This window comes from Anomalospiza imberbis, chromosome 20 (assembly GCF_031753505.1).
Source record: "Anomalospiza imberbis isolate Cuckoo-Finch-1a 21T00152 chromosome 20, ASM3175350v1, whole genome shotgun sequence".
NCBI lineage: Eukaryota > Metazoa > Chordata > Aves > Passeriformes > Viduidae > Anomalospiza > Anomalospiza imberbis.
The window spans coordinates 7,716,892-7,743,356 of record NC_089700.1 but is presented as its reverse complement, the minus strand read 5'-3'; the positions used below and the strand labels follow the sequence as shown (position 1 = coordinate 7,743,356).

At 44.4% G+C, this 26,465-nt stretch overlaps 2 protein-coding genes across 5 annotated transcripts in view; one reads left to right on the top strand and one right to left on the bottom strand.

The window, feature by feature from the left end:
* NCOR1 (nuclear receptor corepressor 1) overlaps window positions 1-21,191 on the top strand; it is a 55,400-nt gene extending 34,209 nt beyond the window's left edge. For 3 of the 4 annotated variants that reach the window (XM_068210523.1, XM_068210525.1, XM_068210524.1), the window contains exons 19-47: window positions 68-194; window positions 853-1,408; window positions 2,104-2,233; window positions 2,513-2,708; window positions 3,277-3,447; window positions 3,622-3,782; window positions 4,151-4,271; window positions 4,377-4,478; window positions 4,960-5,057; window positions 5,843-6,011; window positions 6,446-6,586; window positions 7,834-7,917; window positions 8,419-8,675; window positions 8,770-9,130; window positions 9,637-9,861; window positions 10,639-10,848; window positions 11,508-11,657; window positions 12,192-12,365; window positions 12,773-12,938; window positions 13,180-13,676; window positions 14,117-14,245; window positions 14,354-14,514; window positions 14,677-14,900; window positions 15,332-15,469; window positions 16,524-16,666; window positions 17,178-17,231; window positions 17,493-17,714; window positions 17,995-18,177; window positions 18,352-21,191. In XM_068210523.1, coding sequence (XP_068066624.1) covers window positions 68-194; window positions 853-1,408; window positions 2,104-2,233; window positions 2,513-2,708; window positions 3,277-3,447; window positions 3,622-3,782; window positions 4,151-4,271; window positions 4,377-4,478; window positions 4,960-5,057; window positions 5,843-6,011; window positions 6,446-6,586; window positions 7,834-7,917; window positions 8,419-8,675; window positions 8,770-9,130; window positions 9,637-9,861; window positions 10,639-10,848; window positions 11,508-11,657; window positions 12,192-12,365; window positions 12,773-12,938; window positions 13,180-13,676; window positions 14,117-14,245; window positions 14,354-14,514; window positions 14,677-14,900; window positions 15,332-15,469; window positions 16,524-16,666; window positions 17,178-17,231; window positions 17,493-17,714; window positions 17,995-18,177; window positions 18,352-18,539 — 5,538 coding nt within the window. In that variant the 3' untranslated portion in view covers window positions 18,540-21,191. The remainder of the gene's footprint in view (window positions 1-67; window positions 195-852; window positions 1,409-2,103; window positions 2,234-2,512; window positions 2,709-3,276; window positions 3,448-3,621; window positions 3,783-4,150; window positions 4,272-4,376; window positions 4,479-4,959; window positions 5,058-5,842; window positions 6,012-6,445; window positions 6,587-7,833; window positions 7,918-8,418; window positions 8,676-8,769; window positions 9,131-9,636; window positions 9,862-10,638; window positions 10,849-11,507; window positions 11,658-12,191; window positions 12,366-12,772; window positions 12,939-13,179; window positions 13,677-14,116; window positions 14,246-14,353; window positions 14,515-14,676; window positions 14,901-15,331; window positions 15,470-16,523; window positions 16,667-17,177; window positions 17,232-17,492; window positions 17,715-17,994; window positions 18,178-18,351) is intronic. The other variant, XM_068210526.1, reaches the window with a different exon arrangement.
* A 1,136-nt stretch (window positions 21,192-22,327) lies between these two features.
* Window positions 22,328-25,617, bottom strand: TTC19 (tetratricopeptide repeat domain 19). The gene is made up of 10 exons (XM_068210546.1): window positions 25,390-25,617; window positions 25,249-25,322; window positions 25,069-25,179; window positions 24,924-24,962; window positions 24,371-24,427; window positions 24,095-24,156; window positions 23,872-23,966; window positions 23,538-23,692; window positions 23,097-23,259; window positions 22,328-22,639 (listed from the first exon to the last, which is right to left on the bottom strand). The coding sequence occupies exons 1-10, from the start codon at window positions 25,577-25,579 to the stop codon at window positions 22,506-22,508; spliced, it is 1,080 nt and encodes a 359-aa protein (XP_068066647.1). The 5' UTR covers window positions 25,580-25,617; the 3' UTR covers window positions 22,328-22,505.
* Window positions 25,618-26,465: the final 848 nt, after the last annotated feature.

Here is a 26,465-nt window from a genome sequence, read left to right as displayed (position 1 = left end):
ATGGGAATGTGGTAAAAGGCAGTAATTGTGAATTTTCAGTACATTGTCAATGCTGTGTCTTCCTCAGTCTTCGCGAAGGCCCCGAGAGGAGCGAGATGTGTCACAGTGTGAGAGCGTGGCTTCCACTGTGTCAGCTCAGGAGGATGAAGATATTGAAGCATCTAATGAAGAAGAGAACCCAGAAGACAGTGAAGGTAACTTTTCTGGGTGTGTGCACAGAAAGGAGCCTGTGTTTTGTGCTAAGTATATGCTCAGAAAGCTGTGTTCCACTTCATGATGTTGTTGTTGTTGTTCAAATGCTCTTTCAGTTGAGTTTCAGCAATTTGAACTCACTCGAGGGGATGCAGCATTTTTAGAATTTAGCAGCCTAAAGATGTTTGCTGCTTAGTATTTTGAGATGCTTTGATTATGCTGTCATCTGGAGTGTTGAAACAAGTTGAATCAAATAAATGTAACCTTTGGTAGTTGGTAGTCTCAGTAAAGCTCCAGACAAGCAAATTCAAGTGGTATTTTTGTGTGTGTGTGTGGTTTTTTTATTTGTTGGTTGCAACTGCTTATTTATAGACATTCAACATCAGTCAGTCTTGGCTGGTCTTTTGTGTAGCAAAAGGCAATAGAATTCATAAACAATGAATGAGAGAAGATGAAGTGTTGGGTTTTAAGTAGTTGGTATTTTTTTAGTTGCGGTATTTTTTTAGTTGCAGTATTTCTGTAATTCAGCCAATTGCCCATTTCTATAATAAGTCAAAATTGTTTTTGCAGATGGATTGGTTAAAACTGATGGATCCTTATTGCACCCAATTTGTCAGATTTCATTGATTGAACCTTCATGGCAAAACATTTTTTCTCCAGGTGCTGAAAATAGCTCTGATACAGAAAGTGCTCCATCTCCAACTCCAGCAGAACCTGCTAAACCAACTGAAGAAACTCCATCTGAGCCCGCTGCTCCAAAAGTAACCACTGAGGCCCCAGCAGAGCAGGAATCTGCCATTAAACCTGCAACCAGCACATCTCCCTCCTTACCAGCCCAAAGTGTAACAACAGCTGAAACTCAGAACCCTGAGCCACAGGTCAAGGAAGAAATAAACACCGAGGCTGAAGAGCCTATGGAGGTGGACAGTAGAAGCCATTCAGCTGAAGCTAAGCCTGTGATTACTCTTCCAGTTCATACCAAAGTAGAACCTGTAGAGGCTGAAATGAGGCTACCAGAGAATATTCAAGTGAAAATAGAGAGTGATACCAAAGAGAGAGAGATGGAGAAACCCAAGGAAAAGTCAGAACCAGAGGAAATGGACTACAGCCTGTCCCAGCAAGTTACTACAGCCAGACCAGAATCCCATTCCGATAATGACTCCAGTGCCACCTGCAGTGCTGATGAGGAAGTTGATGGAGAACCTGACAGACAGGGGTGAGTAAGGCTTTGAAGGGACAGTTTCTGGAGCTGTTTCTCTTTTGGGAATGGCTGACACCACTGAGGGTATTTGAAGTCTTTTCAGTGTTCTGTTGGTGCAGTTCCTCTGTCACCCCAGCATGGCATTGGAGCCAGTGCCCCCCTCCCTCTCAGTGGTTTAATATACACACAGTGCCAGCGATAGCTGTTTAAATGTCAAAAGTATCCAGTGTCAGGGAGTGCATGTGGGCTTTGGAAGAGTGCAGGTGATGGTGTTTGTGCACTCCCTTGCCTCTTCAAACATCATCTTTCCACAAATGTCTTAGCCCTCCATGTGAAATCATTTTGTTGTAGACTACTATTTATTTTCTGTGGATTAAATACATGGGGTCCTTCCTATCCATTGTGTTTTTCCAAAGCACTCTCTGCAAAGAAGGTTGCATCGATGTAAGTACTGCACACATAAATTTCTGATGTGGGAGATTCTGAGCTCATATTTTGGTATTTCTGTGTATTATGAAAATATAGCAGCATCTGTTGCCTCTTCTACTATATGTGCTGTGGGACAAAACACAACATGGTTCTTTTCAGCTCTTTGTCCAGTTTGATAAATGTGTTGGTTTTTTGAATTTAAGAGTTGTGTCTGTAAATTTTTTAAGATGTATAATCTTGGTCCTTTTGGTGATATTTTTCCCCTCCATCTCTTTTTCCAGTATCTACAGCAGAGAGTCAAAGCCCTCCCTGTTAAATCCCACTGGGTCAATTCTGGTATCATCCACAATAAAGCAAGGGCAGATGGACCTGCAACAGCTTCACCACCGAGCTGCTGTCATCCCACCTATGGTATGGGCAGTTTCCAGTGCTGTTTGAAGGAGTGTTTGTTATCCCTATATCTAGTCAGGAAAAAAAATTGGTAAACGAATTAAGAAAAATATTATTTGCTTTTTTATTGTATTTTTCAGAGGAAAAATAGGTTAAGTACAACCAAGTATAAACCAAATAGCTTAAAACCAGGTGTGGACCTTTTGAAACACCCAGACTGCAGGGGGTAGTTGAGCTCCACAGCTCCTCCAGGAAGTGCCTGTGAGGGTGTCCCTGGCATTGTGCCTTTGCTGTCCCCAGGTTTCCTGCAGCCCCTGCTCTGTCCCCGTGGGCACTCCAGTGAGTGGTTACGCCCTCTACCAGCGGCACATCAAGGCCATGCACGAGTCAGCCCTGCTGGAGGAGCAGCGGCAGCGCCAGGAGCAGCTGGACATGGAATATCGGAGCGCTGTGAGCCCCTGTGGCACCTCCAAGAGCCCCAGTGTGGAGTGGGAAGGTTGGTGCTCCCACAGCTGTGCTGGGATGACGCCGTGCTTTGTGTCTGTGTGTCACACTGCTGCCTCATTGGAGAGTGACAGTTTCCTGTGATAAGGAACTGATCATGAGCTGCTGCTTGCTGGAAGGGACCTGCCCGCTCTGCTCACTTTCTGTTGAAGAGCTGACTTTCTAGCCTCTTCATATAAAGGCAGAAAACTGGTTCCATTTGGGTCAAACACAAAAATTAGTTGTTCCTACAGAGAAAGATGGAGCATGCCAGTGAAAAGAGCAGATGATTCTGTTCTAGGGGAGGCCTTTCCAGAAGCTTAAGGTATAGGTGGGAGTGTGTACTCCATGCAGTAAAACATTCATTTTAACTGTGCTCATACTTGGACACTGAGCACTGAAACAGGGCACAAAATTTGGTGGAACACATTATTACTTCTTTTTAATTGCACTGTTTGTACATGATGGGTGTGTGTGGCATTGGAATAGTCCCTTTGTTAAAATTGTGCTGTGAATTGGACTTTTTGACTCCAGTTTCTAACCCAGGGTTCTTCTCTTTCTGATTACTTCAACCCTCCCAGGAAAACCAGTGGCCTATATGCCTTACGCTGAGGTCAAGAGAATAGAACAGGAAGCACAAGTACAAAATCCAGCCACAAGGTCAGCATCACCCTACAGGTTATCACCAAGAGAAGTCAATAAAGCCTCTCCCCAGCCTGAGATGAATGCAGCTCGCTACAGTGTCCCTCCAGGTAAAGATTTGGAGGATCAAATTATTCCCTAAACACTTTGTGAGTTAATAGAAGACAGATAATTTTCTGTGTTTGCATGTGAATAGTTGCTCAGTGTTTTTCTAGCCCAGTGAGGCTGTACTGTGCTATTTCTGTTCACACTGCAATGTTTAATGTACAATTTTTCCCCTCAAGTTCTCCAGCCAGCCCCTCACCAGGTGATAACCAATATTCCTGAAGGAGTTCGCCTGCCCACAACCAGACCCACCAGACCACCACCACCTCTCATTCCATCCTCCAAAACCAGTGTGCCATCAGAAAAACCTTCCTTCATCATGGGAGGCTCGATCTCACAAGTAAGAGAATTATTCTTTGAAAATCTGTCTTATATCAATTTTTTCCCTTTTCTCCTATCTTCTATTTCTTGTACTCAGTTATGGAGTCACAGCATTAAGACCTACCTGTACATATAATTCTAAAAGTCCAGGAATTACAGGAGCTTTAGAAGTGGAATATTGACTCTCATTTAAGGGCATGGGTATCCAGTTTTTGCATCTCCAAACTACCAGTGACACTGCACTCCTGCTGCTCTGTGCTTTGGGACATGGCAGTGGGGCACTGTAGCCTTTCCAGATGGGATCACAGTAGTTTTAGGATTCTCCTTTAAAGAGAGATGTGAGTCTTCATTCCAGAAACAAGAATTAACATCTATTTGTTGTTTCAGGGAACACCTGGCACTTATTTAACATCCCACAGTCAAGCTTCCTATGCCCCAGAAACTGCAAAGCCATCAGTGGGTTCTATATCCCTTGGGCTGCCAAGGCAGCAAGAGTCGGCCAAATCTGGTAAGGAAAGAAAAGCTGACATGTTTTATACAGACTATTTAATGATCCATAATTAAAGGAAATTAAAAAAACCTTAACTTTTTTCTTCTTTCTTCTCCTCAATAGCTTCTCTGCCCTATATCAAACAAGAAGAATTCTCACCCAGAAGCCAGAATTCCCAACCTGAGGGACTCCTGGTCAGGGCACAACATGAAAGTGTGGTGCGAGGTAAAGAAAGTCACAGAAATTAAAAAACTCTTGTCAGAGCCTGAGAAAACCAGGAGAACTAACTGCTGAAGTGTTATTTTAAAGTATTCTATCATTATATAAGTATCATAAGATTACAAGATTAATTTGTTCCCTGTTTTCCAAGGCATGTTTATTTGTAGCTGACTCCTCCTGTCTGCACGGCTCACTTAAAAATATTTGTTACAAGCCATGCCAATTTCAAAATAAAGTTGCTCACTACAGCAAATCCATCAAAACAAAATAAATTAACTGCTGTGAGTTAATGCTGTAAAATACTTATAGTGTGTAAAAGGCTATATTAAAAGAGGAGATAGCCTTCCTCATATGCCAGCTGTTAAATTGAATTTTCCCCTCTATTTTAATGTAGACTAACAGTTCTCAATAGAATTTTTAATTATTTCAAATGGAGTGGATTTTAATAAATTCTCTTATTTATCAGGATGTCTTTATTTCAAATCAGGTACCACAACAATACAGGAGGGGAGTATAACACGAGGAACTCCAACCAATAAAGTTTCAGTTGAGACCATTCCTTCTTTGAGAGGCTCCATAACTCAGGTATTTTACCTTTTACTGCTGGGAAGGCTGTAGTAAAACAGATCTTCATCTTCAGACTATCATTGTGAATGTATTTGCATGTCTGAAAAAGTAAATTATTATCACAGGGTAGGAACTGCCTTGAAAAAAGAACTTTCAATCCAATCAGATGTTCAAACCCCACTATTGCTGAAGTCAGCATTGTCATGATTTCATCTTCATATTTATGAGTTTTCAAACCTTTTAAGTAATACCAGAGCCTTTGGTAAACCTATCTGAGGGCCACTTTCCTGAAAATTGCATCACACCTGAGTTCAAATATTCAGACCAAGTGTATCCAGTCTTGTGCAGATTCTATTTAAATCCAAGAAGGGAAATTCAGGCCTTTTGTCTTACCATTTTAAACGCTGTTGTTTTGGTTGGTTTGGCATCCCTTTGTACAGAAAGCAGTTGCCTTAATTCTGCTTTGAGATGAGAAGGGGAGATTTCATTGCTTTGGACAGAAATAAAACCTAATGGCACCATGTGGTATGTTATCTTCCCCCAGATGGTATTTATAGGTTAAACGTTCCACATTGTGAAATACTCTGGTAATATTATTTAACAAGGTAGCTGAAATATTCTTACTCATATTTTGATTAAGTGTCTATAATAGAGGCAGAAGTTTAAGCCATACTTGATAAATTAGTTGGTTTTATAGACCCAAAAGCTTTTTTTTTTGGTTTTGTTGTATTTCCCCTTTGCTCCTCCCTGTTCTCTAATGACTCAGAGCTGTGAATTTATTGCTGTGCTGGGTTTGCACACAGGGTACCCCAGCTCTGTCCCAGTCCGGCATCGCCGCCGATGCGCTGCTGAAGGGAACCATCACCCGGCTGGCCACCGAGGACAGCAGCCCAGAGAAGTGCAGGGAGGAGGCCTCAGCCAAGGGCCATGTCATTTATGAAGGCAAAAGTGGGCATATTCTATCTTATGATGGTGAGGATTTGTGTATTCTACCTGATCAAAGTCAGGTTCTGCTGTGATCATCCGTAGCTGAAGTGTTTCTGCTTCCAAGCAGACGCGTGTTTAAAATATAGTTCAACTGTTCCTTTGCCATTTATTTCCTATTTGTCATTGAATGTTTGTATTGCGGAAGGGTAAATAACCAGGTTTAAAATGACCTGTATTAAAATAAAAATAAATGTATCATGTAACTTTAAACTTCAGTTGAAATATTGATAAATGAGTAACTTAAGTAACTTTTTGACAAATTATAAAGGATCTTTTTTAAGATTGATATTTAATGTTACAGTATTATATTGAAGTTATGTTGTTTAAATATTAATGACCTGTAGTCTCATTAATGTAATATTTATGTGTCCTTTTTTGTTGTCCAAATTTCCTGACCACACTCTTGTACATTTTGCCAGCTATTAAAAATGTCCGTGAAGGAACAAGGAGTCCAAGAACTGCTCATGAAATTGGTTTAAAGAGAACCTATGATACAATGGAAGGAAATATAAAGCAGGGGATGTCACTGAGGGAGTCTCCAGGGTCTGCACCACTGGAAGGTAAAAACAGCTGCTTCCAAGGTGTTTATCTTTTATCCATTGATGTAAGAGCATTTGGAGTTATCTTAGGGTGCAGACTAACAGGGAAGTTAGATTTAAATCACACAAATTACCAAATCCATGCAATAGCACTGCAGTTACAGCGTGCTGGAAACAGGACTGGAGTAGATCCCAGGTTTCTTTTCTGTTTTACCACAGCTGCTGCTACTGCAGGTGGCACTTCCTGCTGTCAGCACATCTGACACATGTCCCTGGCTCTCCACAATCCCAGTGGTCCTGTGGAGCTCAAACACTGGGTCACACCAGCACAGCCTCTGCCACACCCTTTAGTTAAATACTGGCATCACACTGCCCTGACCTTATGCATTCCTGCAAAAAACCTCTCCGAACTGCAGGATCCTGCTTCAGGGCATCCCTAGTGCTGTGCTCTTTTAATAAACTGTAATCAAACAAAGCCTGCAGAGGCCAAGGCAGGTCATTATATAACTTTTCTGATTGTTTTGTAAAAATACAAATGCAAGAAAATATTTCCTGCCTCAACCATGGAGCCTGGCTCCTTAAAAGCACTTTGTCCTATCTTTGGGTAGGCCTTAGAGGATATTTTGTGGACATGTCCATCAGATGGAACAATGTGAATGTGAGGTTTGTAGGCTACACACAGAAATTCAGTGTTGCCTCTGCATTGCTGCTCTGGTACTTCCGTGCTTTGTCCCATTAGCGACACATTTTCTGTCTTCAAACTGTGAAAAATTATGAGTGTGTTGAGCACTTTGTTTAGATTCTTACTGTAGACACAGTAAATTAATCTCTTCCCCAATGATTCAGTGTAAACTTTGATAATTTGGAGCATGCTGAGGCATATTTTGGATTTTTTTTTCTTAGTTCCACTTCCCTCCATGAACACCTTTCTTTCTAGGCAAGGAAAGTGGACTGTGAGAAAAGCAGTGACTGCTTTTGAAACAAAGGTTAAGCTTAATTATAAAAAACACCTCCTGTTTTCTAAATATGTTAAAACTTGCAACTATGCAATAGCACAAATACTTGAAGTGAAAGATTTTTTTTTTAGGGCAGGAGGTGTTTATAACATGTTGCTGCAATGCCTGGCATACTGAGGCTTGGCCCTCTGGGCACTGCCAGGGTACAGATACCATCTCTCATGTGTAAGAAGGAGGGGGCTTGTTGGTTTGGAGGTTGGATTTTTTTTAACACTTGTTTAATTCTCTAAATTACCTTCATTTTAATTTTAGGTTTAATCTGCCGAGCGCTGCCTCGGGGTAGCCCACACGCTGAACTAAAGGAGAGAACAGTCTTGTCTGGCTCTATAATGCAAGGTGAGGTACTGCAGGCTTAAAAAGGGGAGCGTTAATTAATCCTCAAAAATCTGGATTTCTGAACCTTAAAGCTCTTAATTAACTGTGGGAGCTGTGTTAAAGGTGGAGCTTATTTTATGAAAAATTTTCAGAGCATAAATCAGCAGCTTTTTGATATGCTGTATTCAAATCTAGTCTGTAAACATAGATTTTATTTCTTATTGGAAAATAGACTTTTTAATATGAATACTTGGTAATTAGCACTTTATTTTTTAAATGAACACTAACAACTATGCAGATGCATTTATTTCTTTTGTTTCAGCATCTGAATAACATGGGAGGTTTGTTTTATTTAATATATTGTTCAATATTATTTTTGTGATGATTTTTTTAGACTTTGAGTATCTCACCACAGACTACAGCAAACCAAAGTTTCACTGTTACATGTAATTACTCTGCTTATGAAAAAAGAGACTTAGCAGCTATAAATATCAGTCTTGTGACCCTTTCTTTCTATAAAAGGCACACCAAGAGCAACAGCTGAAAGTTTTGAAGAAGGTTTGAAGTACCCCAAGCAGATCAAGAGAGAGTCACCTCCCATCAGGACGTTTGAAGGAGCCATCACCAAGGGCAAACCCTACGATGGGGTCACCACCATAAAGGAGATGGGTCGCTCCATCCATGAGATCCCAAGGCAGGACCTCTTAAGCCAAGAGAGTCGCAAGACTCCTGAAATAGTGCAGACAACCAGGCCAATCATAGAAGGCTCCATATCTCAGGTAAGTACAGAAAGCACTGTTACACTCACACAGCTCAGGCTGTGCGAGTTTTTTCCACAACATGACTTTAACCTGAACTTTTTCTCCTCTTCAGGGCACACCCATAAAATACGAAAGCAACTCTGGCCAGTCTGCCATCAAACACAATGTAAAATCTCTAATCACTGGACCAAGCAAGCTGCCCCGGGGAATGCCTCAGCTGGAAATGGTGCCAGAAAACGTGAAGGTGGTGGAGCGAGGAAAATACGAAGATGTGAAGACCGGGGATGCCGTGCGGTCCCGTCACACGTCCGTAGTCAGCTCTGGTCCCTCTGTTCTCAGGTCAACCCTTCATGAAACTCCCAAATCACAGCTGAGCCCTGGGATTTATGATGATACAAATGCTCGGAGGACCCCTGTGAACTATCAGAGTCCAATGTCCAGGAGTTCACCTATGATGAACAGAGTTAGTGAGGGTATGTCATTCCTGTCCACAGTGAGACAAAAAAGCTTTATTATTTGGATTTTTATGTACTCCATTCTTCTTTATTTTATTCTAGTGGCTTGTCTCAATTTGGAAGTTGGCTAGAATGAATTTTAGAAGGCTGTAAGCTGTTAATTGAAATAAGAAAATGAAAATCTGCCATAATAGAAGAGAGATGTGGGAATGCAATTCAGTTTCAATTTGCATTTGATTATGGATCACATTGAAAGTGGTACCTACAAGGGTAATGTTTTAAGGGCAGAAGCTAGTCCTGATTTTAAAATGTCCAGATGAGGAAGATCTTTTAATGAAGTGTAAACAATCTTAGTTTTAAAGTACAGTTCTTTCAGCAGAAGTGTTTTTTGATATAAAATGTTCTCTGTGATTTGTTGTATTGCAGTCACTGAAAATGTTCCTTGGGAACCAGTGTATTTTTACAGTTCAATTTTCCACAGAGAAACAAGCATTTTATTAACTTGGGTATTTAATTGCTTTTAGCTGGAGTATCTTCTGGGAAGTCAGCAAATCATGAAAGGAAGAACACACTCACTCCAACACAGAGGGAGAGTGTGCCAGCAAAATCTCCAGTCCCAGGGGTTGATCCTGTAGTGGCTCACAGTCCTTTTGACCCTCACCACAGAGGAGCAACTCCTGAAGTCTACAGGGGTCACCTCCCTCCCCATTTAGATCCTGCTATGCCATTTCACAGGGCTCTGGATCCTGGTAAATACATTTGTGTTGGCTTTTTTTAGTTTTAGAATAACTGTGATCTTTGATGCACAGAAAGGATACCTTTATAAGGCAGTTATCAATGGCCAGGTATCACTTATAAGGTTATAAGTATTTCTTGCTATGATTTGATTTCAGTTCAGTGGTGCTTTAGTATCTAACCAAGATACTAAGTAAATTAGTATTGTATAATGTTGTAACTTCCCTTCAGAGCTGCCAGCTTGCTTTTGTTTTGTTAAAAAGTTCACAGTATTTATAGAAAAGTATTCATGGAATGTATTAAAAGCTTTCAGGAAAGCTTTGCAAAGAAGGATGTGGAAGAGGCTAGAGAATTAAAGTGTAATTCTGTATAATTATATATAGACTTACATATTCTATATAAGTTCTCTGATCAAGACTGATTATTTTCACTGAAGGATTATCAGGTGATATTAAATACAGTGACTTCCTTTTAACCTATCCCTCAGTTTATTCTGTGAAGTATTTTCTAAGTTCTTTAGTTGTTTCAGCCTTTTACATTTTCAGAATTTCAGCATTTATAATTCTATTAAAGTCATCTCTCCGATCTGGATTGTTTAGCACTTCCAGTGTGCATGCACTGCAGAAATTCAATAAAACACCACTATTAAAATGCTATTTTCACTCATTTGGCACCAACTACCAAGACTTGATAGCACCTCTCATTGAAGCTTTACAAACACCTGAAAGTTTTATTTAATCCAGAATCATCCTGCTTCCTAAATGCCTCCTTTTCCCCCCTTTCACCCTCAGCTGCTGCTGCTTACCTGTTCCAAAGGCAGCTGTCCCCCACGCCGGGGTACCCCAGCCAGTACCAGCTGTACGCCATGGAGAACACGCGCCAGACCATCCTCAACGACTACATCACCTCCCAGCAGATGCAAGTCAACCTCCGGCCCGATGTCACCAGGGGATTGTCCCCCAGGGAGCAAACTTTAGCACTCCCTTATGCAGGAGCACGAGGTGGGCCTGGCTCTCTTTCTGTACTCCTCTGAAAAGTGTGTTTTGGCTGTGCCAGCTGTGGTTTGGATGCGCTCATACAAGGCCATGTGTATAAATGTGTTCATCCTGTAGTGATCTTGGATGTCTGACAACTCATTTGCAAACTGCCTTTTGTGGAAAGGAAAACCACCTCTATAATCAATATTTTTAAGGAGAAGTCTCTGAGAGTTATTGGTGTTCAAGAGCCAGATTTTTTTCTATTCATTTAAATTGATGGTCAGAACCATATTTAGCTCATCATCAAACTTCAGAAAAGAGAATTATATCAAAATGATAACTTCTTCAAAAAGAATATAAAAGCAACAGCCAGAAGTGTAATGTTTGTGATAACAATGCTGATTGTTTTATTTTTTGGGTAATACCCAAAACTGCTAAAAGGTGGGATTATTGAATAGAAGTGAAGTGCATTTTTCCAAAGGGCAATTAAAGGGAGTGCTACAAATGCAAATTCTGACTTTGTATGTTCCTAAATTCTGATTGCCAGATCTAAGAGAGTCTAACCAGCTGGAATATAGCCCTACAATTGCCTTATTCTTGTATTTTCTCCACCAAACATTCATTGCCGACTGTGTGGACCGTGTCCTGGCGTGGCCATTCTCACGTGTGTCATCTCCTGACAGGAATTATTGACCTGAACAATATGGCTCCCACTATCTTAGTGCCTCATCCTGGAGGAACCAGCACCCCACCCATGGAGAGAATCACATACATCCCTGGCACCCAGCTTACCTTCCCTCCCAGGCCTTACAACCCTGCTTCTCTGTCACCAGGTAAGAGCTCTCATGGCTTGGTGCTGGTTTTAATTGTCTGACATGCTGAGAGAATTGACCATCTTTATTCAGCTTTCATTAATGCCATGTTTTGATGTTTTCTCAGGAGATGCTTTTTGCATGCACCTCTCACTTGGATAGCAAAAGGGTTTTGATGATATCCTGTGTAGTTACAGTAGAAGTGCTGTCAAATTCTGAATTTGCCTTATTCTGTCAGGTCTTTATTTGTAGTAATTTGATTATAATCCACTAACCCCATTTTACATGTGTTGAAGGGTAGAACTGGGGTCTATAAGCTGTTTAGTTTTTAACTGTATAGCAACCACTTTAGTAAAAGGCTTTTGAGCCTTCCACTTTCACTGTATGTTAAGCTTTTGTCTTACTAGATAAGTGGATAGTCTTGAGTGGAATTAAAATGTATTTGGGAAATTTTGCTGCAAGTGTATGGCAAAATATATAGGCAAGTGCTTACATTATCATGCTTTGCTTAAGGGTACATTTTTGCTCCTTCATTTTACCTTGTGGACCTTCCAGGACACCCCACCCACTTGGCAGCTTCTGCAGCTGCAAATGCTGAAAGGGAACGGGAAAGGGAGAGGGAGAAGGAACGGGAAAGGGAGAGGGAACGTGAACGAGAGCGGGAAAGAGAACGAGAACGAGAGAGGGAGAGAATCACCTCAGTCCCTGCTGAACTTTATCTCCGACCAGGTGAGGGCACATGGATACACTTGGATCACTTGTCTTGTACACTGTAACTGTCATTTTATGCAGTCACTGTTAGCAAATACCATTTACCGTTTGCTTTTACTCTGCACTTCAGGCAGGTTTGTGTTGCCCAGCAGTTCTGGTCATAATTGCAACTTCTGCAATTTCTTGAACTTTCTCTCAAAGCAGTGTAGCACCTAAAGAGGAGTGAATCCTAGTTGTCACTGGCACAGCTTGCATGTCATTTAGAGCGTTGTGAACAGATTTAAATCTTTAATACATACCGTCACATCCAGAGTGGTGGAGACAGCTGGGAAGGGATGTGGAGGAGACAGCATTGATTTACAGTGCTACACTGTTGTAAGAGTAATCATTTCTTTTTGTTTGTTCCCCTCCACTGTGTCCTGCAGGTGCAGAGCAGCCTGGCAGACCCGGCAGTCATGGATACGTCCGGTCCCCATCCCCCTCTGTCAGAAGCCAGGAAAACATTCTGCAGCAAAGGCCAAGTATATTCCAAGGAACCAATGGGACAAGTGTAATCACACCTTTGGATCCTGCTGCTCAGCTACGTATCATGTAGGTTTTAGAAGTTAATGTGGCACAGATATCTGTTCTAATATTTCAGCTTATTAAAAAGTGCATTTAGGGTTAAGGATATTTCACTATTTGAAATATAGTGGATTAATGGATATATCAGAGCATTTTCATCAGTGCATTTTGGGTAGAAATTAGTGTCAGAAAAGCTTAGCTTTCTTGTGTTCATGGCTCAAGTTCTTTCCATGTGATGTAACTGAGGCTATTCAATGTTTGCCCACAGGCAGCTCACCCCTGGAGCTCCCTCTATCACTCAAGGCTTGCCAGCTTCCCGTTACAACACTGCTGCTGATGCCCTGGCAGCACTCGTGGATGCTGCAGCCTCTGCTCCTCAGATGGAAGTTGCCAAAGCAAAGGAGAACAAGCACGAAGGAACCAGGATAGAAGAGAATATGGGACGCCGGTCAGCTGTGGTGACTGACCAGCAGCAGATGGAGCAGAAGACCCTGGAGGTAGAAAAGAGGCCTGTGCAGTGCCCCTATACATCTGCAAATTACTCTGGTGGCAAGTCCCAGGGACAGACTTCATCAGTAGTCTATTCAGAGGCTGGTAAAGAGAAAGGACCTCCTCCTAAATCCAGGTATGAGGAAGAGCTGAGAACTCGAGGAAAGACCACAATTACTGCTGCTAACTTCATAGATGTGATCATCACTCGCCAGATTGCTTCAGACAAGGATGCTCGAGATAGGGGCTCTCAAAGTTCAGATTCTTCCAGTAGTTGTACGTATCTTAGTAACTCTATACTTCTTTGCTGTCTGTCTTAGCCTTTAGGGAAATTATGGGAAATGATTCAGATGTTTAATGATAAAATATTCAGCTCTGCAAAGCAGAAACACTTGATAGACAAATACAGTTTTTGCATATAGTTACTCTTGCAAAATCAGAGTTGTTTGCTTTATTCAGATTCCATGCTACAGCTTGAATGCAGGATCATAAGAGTAACCTTTCCAGAAGTCAGGAAACTGAAAATTACTTTGTTTATGTTGGAACACTGTTTCATGGAAGTCTTTGTATCACTATAGTTACCATGAGACGGCAACAGTGTTTTGACTTTCGTTCACTGGCGCCATTTTACTGGAAGCACTGGTGTTGCTAAGTATAGGCAACAAAAATTTTCGTCATATTTACATTTTATTCCACAACCTTTGCTTGATATTCAGTGTCCTCACACCGGTATGAAGCTCCTGGAGATGCCATTGAGGTGATCAGCCCTGCAAATTCACCTGTCCCTGCTCAAGAAAAGCTGCAGCCCTATCAGCAAGAGACACCCAAACCAAGCCAGGCAGAGAGTAAGTTCATCTGCATGTGGAAATACTATCACAGTCACCTTTTTTAGATTTGTAAGCACAGAAGTTTCAGACCTTGAAGCTTAACAGAGTGACCTTTTCTTTTTCAACCAGCTGACCCCAACAGGCCGTACGAGGGCCCCATTCACCGCTACAGGACACAACAGGAGCCCCCCTCACCCCAGCAACCTCCACCTCCCTCTTCCCAGGCAGAGGGGATGGCACATGTGCCCAGGACCCATCGGCTCATCACCCTTGCTGATCACATCTGTGTAGGTTTTATAATTCTGCTTTATATTTGAGAGTATTCCAAAATACTGTACCTGAATTTATAGCCTCGTTTGTTGCCATCAGGCTCGTCTAGTTTGTGAATAGCTACACTGTGGCCAGTGTCTAACCAGGATCTCTTTTCTATTTCTTTTGGTGACATCCAGCAAATTATCACACAAGACTTTGCTAGAAACCAAGCATCTTCTCAGGCCTCTGTGCAGCCTCCCACCACTACATTCCAGAATTCCACCCCTGCTCCAACGCCTGTTTCTGGCCGGGCAAAGACCTCGAACCGCTACAGCCCCGAGGCGCAGCCACAGCCCGTGCACCTCCAGCGGCCAGGGGCCAGAGTGTCCCCTGAGAACCTCTCTGACAAGGCCAGGGGAAGGTAATGCAGGGATTCAGTCTAACTGCAAGTTTAATTGATGCCCAGATATGATATTGATTTAAAATAATGCAGTAACCTTGGTTACTGGTAGATTGGAAATAAAGGTGCCTTTTGATCTTATTTTTAGGCAAAGTCTGTCTCCTACTCTTTTGCCAATTGCTTGGCTCCATAACATAGCTTATAAATGTTTTCCCTTTGCTACTTCTCTTAATTTTCAGTCTTTAGAGGCCTGAAAACATGTAATAACTTAAAACTTACCAGAGTTGTTATGGACAATGCATAGTCATCTTTTTAAGATCACCAAGCTTACTACAAAGCATGTAATATATAATTACACATAAGCAGTTATGTAGGAACTGTAAAATTACATGAGTTAACTACTGCTGTACATGCACTGAGAGTAACTATCTGTCTCTGAATTGTGGATGTAGGCCTGGAAAATCTCCAGAGAGGAGTCATGTCCCCTCAGAGCCCTACGAGCCAATCTCGCCACCTCAGGTCCCAGTTGTACATGAGAAACAGGAAAATGTTCTTTTGCTTTCCCAAAGAACTGAGCCTACTGAACAGAGGTAGGTGTAAAACTGACTTTTAAAAACATAATCCTGAATCTTTGTGCTGCAAACTGTGTCTTTATTAAAGAGCAGCTCAACTGACCTTCCTCTGGTGCCACAGGCAAGTTGTTAATCACTGTCAATCCTTCTGCACTAACATCCAAAACTTGCAATTTGGGAGGTGCTTTGGGAAGGCTGAGCAAAAGGTCACATGTTGGTGCTCTGTCTTAAGTTTCTTGGTGCAAGCAGAGTGTTCTGTGTCACATCTGAGAGAATGTTAAACTCCTTGTGGTTGCCAGTTCTGTAAAACTGAAGTGAGTTTTGAGAAAGGTCACAGTTTTTATTCAACCATTCAGTCTTCTCCTGCCTGGTTGGATTCCTGGATATTGTCCAGGTGGAGAGCGAAGGAACCCAGGCTTCCAGCACTCATGGTGCTGGAGCAGATAATCACTTGAACTATCACTGAGCTAAGGAGGAGTGAAGCGGGGTGTCCATGGATGGGGCAGCCCTGTCCCAGTCTGTCAGATCTGCACCATAAAACTGCACAGGACCTTCTTGGGCTCCCTGGCAGGGCTGGTGTCTGCAAACGTGTGGGAGATGCACAATGGAGTGAGTGCACCTGTATTTGCCCTGCTGGGGAAGGAAGAGCACCCAAAGTACTTGTTTAAGCTTCATACTTAAACAAGTGAAATTGATTCTAATTTTCTTGGGGTTTTCCGCTCTGCAGTTGCTGCAGGGTTGTTAGAGTCCATGATGGATGTTAAGTAGATGCAAAGGGATTTTCAGGAACATGGCAGGGGATATTGCACTTTTTAGAAATGTAAGGATCTTGGGCTAGGAATGCTAGATTATTTTTACTTCATTTTTAGAATATTTTTTAATTTATGTATTAGTTGTTTGGGTTTTTAATTCAAGCTTACTTGACAGATTGTTGCTGCTTAGGCAAACTCAGTTATTATTGAACCCCCCAGTGTTCCTATGACTGTTAAGGGTTTCTGCCTGACTGCTTTGGGGAAGATTTAAATGTGCATCTTACAAGTTCTCTCTCTTTGACACGTGTTGGTCTTGGCAGGACTGACTCTCGCTCTCCAGGCAGTATCAGTTACCTGCCTTCGTTTTTCACCAAACTTGAGAACACTTCACCAATGGTAAAATCCAAGAAACAGGAGATATTTCGAAAGCTGAACTCATCTGGTGGAGGTGACTCTGACATGGGTATGCAGGACTTGCCTTTTCACTCAATTTTTCCAGCTTAAGCTTCATGTGACTTTCCACCTGCAGATGTCCTGACCTAAATATGATTGAATAATACAAATTAATATAAATCTATTAATATAAAATACGTATAATAATATATGATCATAGAACTAGAAGGTTAGATTTTTTAATATACTGTTGTATGTAGGACTGTCACATCCTTTTAACACTTAAGAGGTGAAATCCACATAATTAATGAGAGAGTTGTTAACACCTGACATTATTCTAACTGTGTCTGTAATTTGCTTTATATCAATACTACACATTTTCCTATTTGGAAAGGTGTCTTGAAACTAAAGAGTTTGTGTTTTCTTGGCTCTCATGATTATGTCTTTTAAACAGCATTTTAATATAGTTCCAGTAAGGAACACTGACATGCTGGAATATGATACTAGAACTATATTTTTGCCTTTTTCTTGTGCAGTAGGGCTACTGAAAAATTCAGTGAAATGTTGTGTTTTAATTGCAGCAACCGCTCAGCCAGGGACTGAAATATTCAATTTGCCAGCAGTCACTACCTCAGGTAAGTTCTTCAATAAAAGAAACAACATATGTACCAGAAAAATGTAATGGCTTTACTATCTTAAATTTATACTCTTTGGGGAGTCCGGTAAAAGAGGAAAATGGTGCAAATTTAAAAGCTAATATCCTATATGAAAACTTATTTCCTGCACCATAAGGAAAAGCAAAATGACCAAATCTTTCCCCACACCCCTTTTTAATTTCTCTGAGATACACCTTTTGCCTCCCTTCCCACCTTTCCCTGTTTTCTCTTCTCTCCCAGGTGCAGTCAGTTCTAGGGGTCACTCCTTTGGAGATCCTGCCAGTAATCTGGGTCTGGAAGACATTATTAGGAAAGCACTGATGGGAAACTTTGATGACAAGAGTGAGGAGCACGGGGTCGTCATGTCCCAACCTCTCGCGGTGGCTCCAGGCAGCTCCGGCGCCGCGGTACCGGCGAGTAACGAGACACGTAGGGAAGAAGCCAATCCATCTCCAAATTCAGGTACTGCAGCTCCCAAATATCCCAGGGCCTTAAAGAAAATAAATAAATCAAGGGTTTGAATAACGTGGTATCACTGAAAATCACTGTCTTTCCTCTGTAATTGGCAAAGGTGGTGTTTGCATTTATCATCCTGATTTTTCCAACAACACTGATGGAACAGGAAAAGGAGAACAGGATGTATTGGATACCTAAAGCTTCTCAGTGCTACTTGATAATTTCTAGAAACAAACACACAGAGGCTAAAATGTGGTTGGTAAAATCTGTCCCCTCTGATTGCCAGGTGGGGCGGTCAGCAAGCAGAAACTCATTGGCAAGTCAAACAGTAGGAAGTCAAAGTCTCCAATTCCTGGGCAGGGATATTTGGGAACTGAAAGACCTTCTTCTGTCTCATCTGTACATTCAGAAGGGGACTACCACAGACAGACTCCAGTGTGGGCCTGGGAAGACAGGCCTTCATCAACAGGTGAGGAACAGGCTCCTTTCAAAGGTGTTTCCAGTCTCAGATGTTGCACGGTAACGCTGGATATTGGCCAGAAGTTCCCAGCATGGGATTTCTGCAATGGATTTTCTGCTAATTGTCACAAGCCAGGCCAGCACAGATGTCTCAGAACAGCTTGTGTTTTCCCTTTTGGTGCAGGTTCCACCCAGTTTCCGTACAACCCTCTGACCATGAGGATGCTGAGCAGCACCCCCCCGACCTCCATCGCCTGTGCCCCCCCGTCCATGAGCCAAGCAACCACTCACCCACAGAACAGGATCTGGGAGCGAGAGCCTGCACCACTGCTTTCAGCACAATATGAGACTCTGTCTGACAGTGATGACTGAACTATGCAGATTATTTTTTTTTAATTTGCGGGTCAAAAAAAGAAATCTATTTTTGACTTGTGCCCACAGAGACTTTCCAAGAGAGCAAGGGCCACACAATGAAGAATTGCTGGAGAGTCTGTGAAATGCCTTCTGCACAGGCTGTGTGTTGGAGGATCGTGGTCGAGAAGGTTGACTTACTAAAGATAAATATGTAAAGAGTTTTTAAAAATGTGGACTATTCCTGCTCTACATCTATTTGTAAAGAAAACCATAATGTCTTTTAAATCATTCTTCTGTAAATAGAGAGTACTTTTTGCAGTGTTTTTTCCCTTGCTATAGTATCTGGTGTACTTATGTTCAAATCATTGCCTAAACTTTGGGGGTCATTTTGTAATTTTTTTTAAGCATTTTCTCCAGTGTAGAATACTCTTCATAACCCTAGCCTCCCTCTCAGCCTAGCCTAACCAGAACCCCAACCTCCCAACCATCATCGTCCATTTAATGCCGTGCCACTTCCTGCAGGCATTGTGCTTTTATATGATTTTTTTTTTCCCTAGACACACTTTCTCAGTGGTGTTCAAGCTCTTGTGAAAATGTTGATTTTTAAGACTGACCCCTTAGTGAATTCTGTACATTAACATAACTCCAGTTTGCTGGAATAAGATGATATATTTCTTTGGAATTTGAAATTCTGCCACATTGTAAATTTTTGGTGCAGTTGGTTTTATTTAGCAACACTGCAGAAATATTATTGCATGGGTATGTTATGGTTCATTTTTAAAAGGTTAAAGAAACAAAAAAAGAACAGCTTCTGGAGGCATACCTCACTGTTATGCACACTGGGAATTTTAACTGTGCCCTAAAAGCCTATTCTTAGTGTTCTCTGTTTCTGCATTGTATGCAGTCAAAACAGGTTACTAAATTTTACTGTCATATTTAACCACAGCAAATGGCTTTTCTGAATAGAGGCTCTGGGTGGGTTGATAAATCCTTTAAGAAGAAAAACCTCCACATCCCAAGTTTAAATAAAACAAAGTGCTTTTATAGAATAATTGAGCAACGCACGAGTCAACTACTTGGCTTCTGTTACAACCAGTTTGAAATAGGTACTGTGATTTTTACCTTCCTCCAATCTGATTTTAAAATCTTTATGTAATAATTATTTTGAATTCTGCGTCCCAGTCCCGATCCCTCTAAGCAAGCTTTTGGTGGAAGTCCTTACAAATGCTTGGCTTAACTCCTGAAGTGTGCAATACTTGTTAGGGTGATTTTTATTTTTAAATTGTATATGGTACTAGGAGAGTCTCCTTAATCGTTCATCTATCAATGCTTGCTATGATATGCTTGTAGCTCATGTTCACATCCATCTGGGCCCTGATGTCACAGGCTGTCCTGACATCCATCTCCAAAAGCATCTTCATTTTATGCTGCACTGACCTCGGGAAGTGAATTCAAATCTTCCGGGGTAGAAGGACTGATTCACAGATAGCACTGAGCTGGGGGGTGGCGTGGTCTGTCAGATTCCAAACTGCTTTTGCATCTCATTGATCAACAGGGTCTTTGCCTTGGAGTTATTTTCCAGTGAAAAAGATTTTGGATTTTGCCGCTGTATTTGTGATGTGTTGTATGGAAGGTGTAATGCAGTGCGTAACCTTGAGTCGTGTGAGCTCTGCATCCCATGGACTGTGACAGTCCACTTACAAACAGGAAGAAGCACAGAACTATTTATCAATAGCAAATTTATTTTCAGTCCTTTAAGGAAAGCCTTTTTGCCCCAAGTGTGGGAAAAAAAATTCCAAAGGAACTCATTTGGAAACTTGATACTGTTGAAAATACAGAACTATTTTGTTACTCTTTTTAAGAAACTGCATCACAGTAGATCCATTGGCAGTCTTAAATCTCCTTGCAGTCTTTCTCTGAGAAAGATTTCTCTCATCCTCCCCTCCTTTACCCTCTGGCTTGAAGCAGTGAAGTTTTCATCCTGTTTGTAGACCTATGCTCTTATTTTAACTCTCTTTTTTGGTTCCCACAGCAACATATACTGGAAAACGAGTTGATCTGCCCTTTTTGTAGATTTGAATTTGGAGTGGAGAGTTAAGTTCCATTCTTAAACTCACTTGTTCTCACTTTCTTAGTGTAACAAATACAATGTGAAAGAGGCATGTACAGACAAATGTCTTTGCTACCTGTACAGTAAGTATAGCATGTTCATTGCAAAGCTTCATGTTACTGCTGCAGCAGCAGCAAGATATCCAAAGTAGGATAGTCACAATCTCCTAAGATACAGTTTGAGTGGCATTTGCACATAAAATGTTGCTGCTTTTTTTTTTGTTTGTTATTCGAGTTTTAACTTCTCCAGTGTAAAAACCTCTCCAGAGCCTAAGTTAGGGTTTACCACAATTCCAGTAATCTTCAAGTATGGAATTACATCTACCCTGTTTTAAACAGGAAGGTGTTTGTAAGTCATGTTTACAAAGTGTAGTTTACTACAAATTTTTACCTGATTTCTGATCAGCGCTTTCACAATGCTTTCATCTTGATATGGTTCGTGATTCTGATATGAAATCATTTAAGACTTGAAAATCCCATGCATCATAATTTCCACACAATGTCTTCACTAGACAGTGACTTCTGGATTCAGACCAATCAATAAAGGGGATCAGTTCTCCACTTGCTTTTCCTGTGTCTCCCTTTTGTTTTGCAGCATCAGGCAAGACCCTGCTCCCAGGGTGCTGCAGGGTTCCCAGGTGACCCTGCTGCCCTCCAAGCTCTGCTGCTTCAAACCCCAAACCCAGCACTTGAGGGAAGGTTGGTTCAATGTGCCAGAGCCTTTCTGTCTGTACAGCCCTATTTTTACTTCCTAGCTTGCTGAGAACAAAGCTTTGTATGTGACTGATGTTTTCCAGCTTCAATGAACTTCTGCTCTAGAAAACCTGTGTTTTCTCTCCTCTTAGCTCAAAGTTCAGAGATGAAGCTGCTACTGTAAGTAAATTAATAATGATGTCATTACATTGAGGGCTGTACCAACCAGCTGCAGTTCTGACAACTGAGAAGTTAAAATTGTGCTTGGATAGTGACAGAATTAGTTCTACTATCCTAACTAAATATGGATTTGGCTATTTCTGGTTTAATTCTCCTCTTTCTTTAACATCAGGCTTCCCAGCAGGGCAGAACTGAGAAATTCTGTTGTCTAAAGCAGCTGTTCATACTTGATTCACATGAAGGCACATAGCTGACAAAGATGGGTTTGTACACAGCATCTTTTCCAACAGGAAGCCTCAGCATTCAAGCACTGACCTATCCAAGAGAGAAGACAACTCTGGCATTCTGTGTGCTCTCCACTGGAGCCAAGTGTTCTATTTCTGACAGCAGCTCTGTGTGCTAACAGCCTCACCCCTCCTCTGAGAGGACAAGTTCTATCTTTGGATGCTAAATGAAGAAATACATTTGATCTTCACACAACCTGCTGGACCAGGACAGGGAGCTGCAGCTCTCTCGCAGGGCAGGTACAGCCTGGGAAATGCTCTGCTGAAGTTCAAACATGCTGAACTGCAGCACTGACAGAAGTGCAGCCCCTGTTGTGCTGTGCAACATGTAAAGAGTGAGACAATTCCTGCCTGTTCCTTTTCAAGACTTGCTCTGGGACAGCCATGTTTTGAACCCGAACACTTCTGTGGGCAGGCAGGAGTAGCAAACTGACTAACACAGTATTAATACCAGACCAGACTTGCACTCAGGCAGCCAAAATTAAACCACTTAGCACAGCAGGTCAGTCAAACCACAGACTACACCACAAATTCACACAGTTAAGATTTCACACCTTTATTTTGGGCTGTTAGGCAGTGGCAGCCCTTCCTCTTAAGCAGTCCTGAAACTCCTCATTGCTGTTTCTCTGGAGAATTGCACCGAGCTGCTCCCAGGCTGCCTGTGCCGACCAACCCTTGCTGCCTTCAGTCACCTCAAGGTTGGACTCTGTGGCCAAACTTATTTGGAGCCCTTTCTCCTCTTGGCCAGCTCAGCTAGTTCCTCCTGGATATGCTGGACAGAAGCAGCATCTCCCTTCTGCTGTGCCTGCTTGAGGGCTTCTTTGTACACTTGTTTTGCTTGCAGGAAATCTTCTGTAGCAAGTGAGAAAAAAGGCTTGGCCACCCAGTTCCATCACCCATTTTCAGAGCCCCCTCCTGATACTGATCACATGCAAAGGACAAGGACTACTTGGAACACATCAAGATCTAGGGAGGCTCAGAAAACATCCTGCCAGGTTGCCAACCCTGAGAGCTGGAGAGCAGCAGTGATGATGGGACCTGGTGCTGCTTCAGCATTAAAATCTCACAGAAACAAATCTCACGCATGTCTTCTGTCCTTTTGGAAAAGTTATTGGACGCAAAGGATGTGGGAAACAAGATCCCTTGGAAACCTTTTGGGTCAGTTTGTGAAAGCAATTCAAAGTCAGACCTACTGCCTAAACTAAAACTAATAACCCCAAACCAGCACTTTAGTTCAGCCCTACAACACAGATCCAGATCTCTGCACTCAGCACAAGCTCAGTGACTGGCTGGGCATGTATTCACTGACCTTTGTGCATCAGGATTGCTGCCAGGTTATTGAGCACCATGTGCTCCTCGGGGTGCTGCGTGTCCCTTGCCAGCTCTGCTGCCCTCCTGCTGTAGGTGTGCGCCTCCTCGTAGCGCCCCTGAGCGTCCAGCACCGTCGCCAGGTCATTCATCAGCACCACACTCTGCACCAGGAGGGAAAAGGGAAGCCCGTGGAGCAGTCTGGGGTTAGCAGAAGCACCACATTCATTCCCTGCCACACCAGTTAAAGAAGTATTTCCCAAAGAAGCGTTCAGGAAGGAAGTGACCTGTATTTCTGTATTTGCATGCTCATCCTTCCTGGTAGGAAAACAGCCTCAGGTAGTGCCTGCCATGTCTGATGGCAGCAGAGCTGCTCCAAGGCTGCCTCATTCCCTACAGATCGGCCTTTCCTTCCCTGGAGTCCTACTGCTGTACAAATCACCTGTGGATGAGTCTCTCCCTGAACATCATTTGATATCTGCAGAGCCTTCTCATACATTTTTTGTGCTGCTGGGAGCTCGTTGATGTTCAGGAGGTAGCGGCCGTAGGAGTCCAGGCTCATCCCAAGCAGGAGCTGGGTGTTGGCCTTTTCTTCAGCTGCAAACAGAGACGAGTGACGTGATCACTGCCACAGGATCCAGCATGAACCCCCATTCTACCACAGCAGAAACTGAGGCAGTGGGAAGACAATGGATTGACATGAAGATGACACTTAGAAACAACATCAAGGACGGGAAAATGGAGAAAAGATGAGAAGATGAGGTAAGGCTGCCCACCTGATAAGACATCCTCAGGCAAGTCCTTCTGCTTGGCAATCTTCTCCTCTAAGGTCAGGATGCAGAACTGGTAGCCAGCTACAGCCAATTTGTGCCTGCAAAGTGCAAAGCAAAGCTCCTTCTGTCCCTGAAGGATCCCTCATTAAAGATCCTCTGCTTGGCCACCCCACCAGCACTGCAAAGCTGAGATGAAAGTAGGTGACACCTCTAGCTGGGAACTCACTGTTTCTGAGCAGCATAGATACTGGCCAGCTTGAGGGACATCTCAAGGATGGCGTTGTCATCCTGTCAGGAGGACACACAATGTAACTGTTACTCTTCTTGTACCTTCCCAACAGAAACACTACTTTGTCAGAGAGTTTAGACATTAAAAATCCCCATCTTGTTGCCTCCAGTACTGCCATCCTTTACAGTATTGCCAATTTCCAGTAAGAGCCATTACAGCACAAGAAATAAGGTGAAGAGAAGGGCACCACTGGGAACCTGTCTCAGAACATACCTCCTTTGTGTCCCCTGCAAGCATATAGCTCATAGTTGCTTTGTAGAGCTTTTCTGCCTGAAACAAGAATTTTGAAGAGGATACTGAGAAATTATGGCATTTAAAACAAAACAGAGGCAAATTACACAGAGGGAACTGGTTCAAATTTGTTGCATTTACACTACAGCAAGAGCAGTTAGAAATGAAAGGCTGACCAGAGCCCAGTGGTACTGAACCAGTGGCTCCTTTCAGGTTCTCCTTGAGCACTGCAGCAGCAGCCAGGCCTTTACCCTGTCTGTGAGCTCAGGGCTTTCCCAGATCCTCCTTGGAGCATCTCTGTGCTCAACTGCAGCATTTCACAGTAAGAAGTATTCCCTCCTTTAACTGTGAGAGCCCCTTTCTTAACCTGGTGTGCTCATGGGACGGCAGTCCTGAGTTGGATCGTTCTGCTGTGCACTGCGACATCTCTACCCCACAGCTCTGAGTCTACAGCTTGTGCCAGCACCGCACACCTGAGACCGTGCACAACATGTCAATTTCTTAAAGTTCAGAGATAAAACCCAGAGTTACTCACATTGTCCAGCTGTCCCTGCATGTAGGCCACGTTCCCCATCTGGAAGAGACAGACAGTGCTCAAGCTCCACCAAGGCGATGCGGACGCGCCTCAGCCGCTTTTCCTTCTCCCTCCGGCACCGAAGTGCCCCGAGCCCGGCTCTCACCATGCTGTAGGTGTAGATGATGGCCTGCCTGTTCTCCTGCTGGTGCGCCCGGCGCAGGGCCTGGTGCAGGAGCTGCTCGGCCTCGGCCAGCTCCCCCTTCATGGCGCTGAGCTGCGGGGGCAGCGGGCCCGGTCACCGCCGGGCCCCGCGCCCGCGCCGCCCGCGCCGCCCGCGCCTCACCTTGGCTCTCTTCAGCAGCAGCACGATGGCGTCCTCGCCGTCCTCCTCAGCGTCCCGCGGGAACAGGGAGAACCCTGCGGGGACAGCGCGGTGGGTGCCCGGTGCCGGCTGCGCGGTGCCCGTGCCCGCCGCCCCCCTCACCTCCCAGGAAGGCCAGCGCAGCGCCGGCCGGCCGTGCCCAGCGCGGCCGCGCCCGCGCCGCGGTGCCGGTGCCGCTGTCCCCGCGGTGTCCCCGGTGTCCCCCTGTCCAGGCGGGCCGGGGCAGGGCGGGGCAGCGCCGGGGGCACAGCCGGGACAGCGCCCGCGGCAGCGCTGCCGCCACCGCCGCCATCCCGAGCGGGCCCTTTAAGAGCGCGCGCGCCGCGCGTGACGTCAGCGCCGGGCACGGGGCGGTCTCGTGACGTCACTCCCGGAGCGGGAGCGGGAACAGCGCCGGGAACGGGCAGGGAGCGGGCAGAGAGAGGGCCGGGAACGGGCAGGGAGCGGGCAGAGAGAGGGCCGGGAACGGGAACAGCGCCGGGAGCGGGCGGGGAGCGGGCAGAGAGAGGGCCGTGCTCGGGAACAGCGCCGGGAACGGGCAGGGAGCGGGCAGGGAGCGGGCCGTGCTCGGGAACAGCGCCGGGAACGGGCGGGGAGCGGGCAGAGAGAGGGCCGTGCTCGGGAACGGGCAGGGAGCGGGCAGAGAGAGGGCCGGGAACGGGCAGGGAGCGGGCAGAGAGAGGGCCGTGCTCGGGAACAGCGCCGGGAACGGGCAGAGAGAGGGCCGTGCTCGGGAACAGCGCCGGGAACGGGCAGCGAGCGGGCAGGGAGCGGGCCGTGCTCGGGAACAGAGCCGGGAACGGGCAGGGAGCGGGCAGAGAGAGGGCCGTGCTCGGGAACAGCGCCGGGAGCGGGCCGTGCTCGGGAACAGCGCCGGGAGCGGGCAGCGAGCGGGTCCCGCCGCTCTGCCCGCCCTGGCGAGCAGCGGCCCGGCCGCGCCGGGCTCCTCAGGACACCGAGGGGACAGCAGGGGGACAAAGCTGGGAAGGGGCTGGAGCAGCACCCGGGAGGGGCTGAGGGAGCCGGGGCGGCAGAAAGGAGATCTCTCCGTGTGTGAATACCTGCGGAGGGGCTGCACCGAGCTCTGCCCGTCCGGCAGTGGCACCGGGCAGCAGCTGAAGGCCAGGGAGTGCCCCTGAGGTGAGGAACACCCTGCGGGCAGTGAGCGGCCCTTGCCA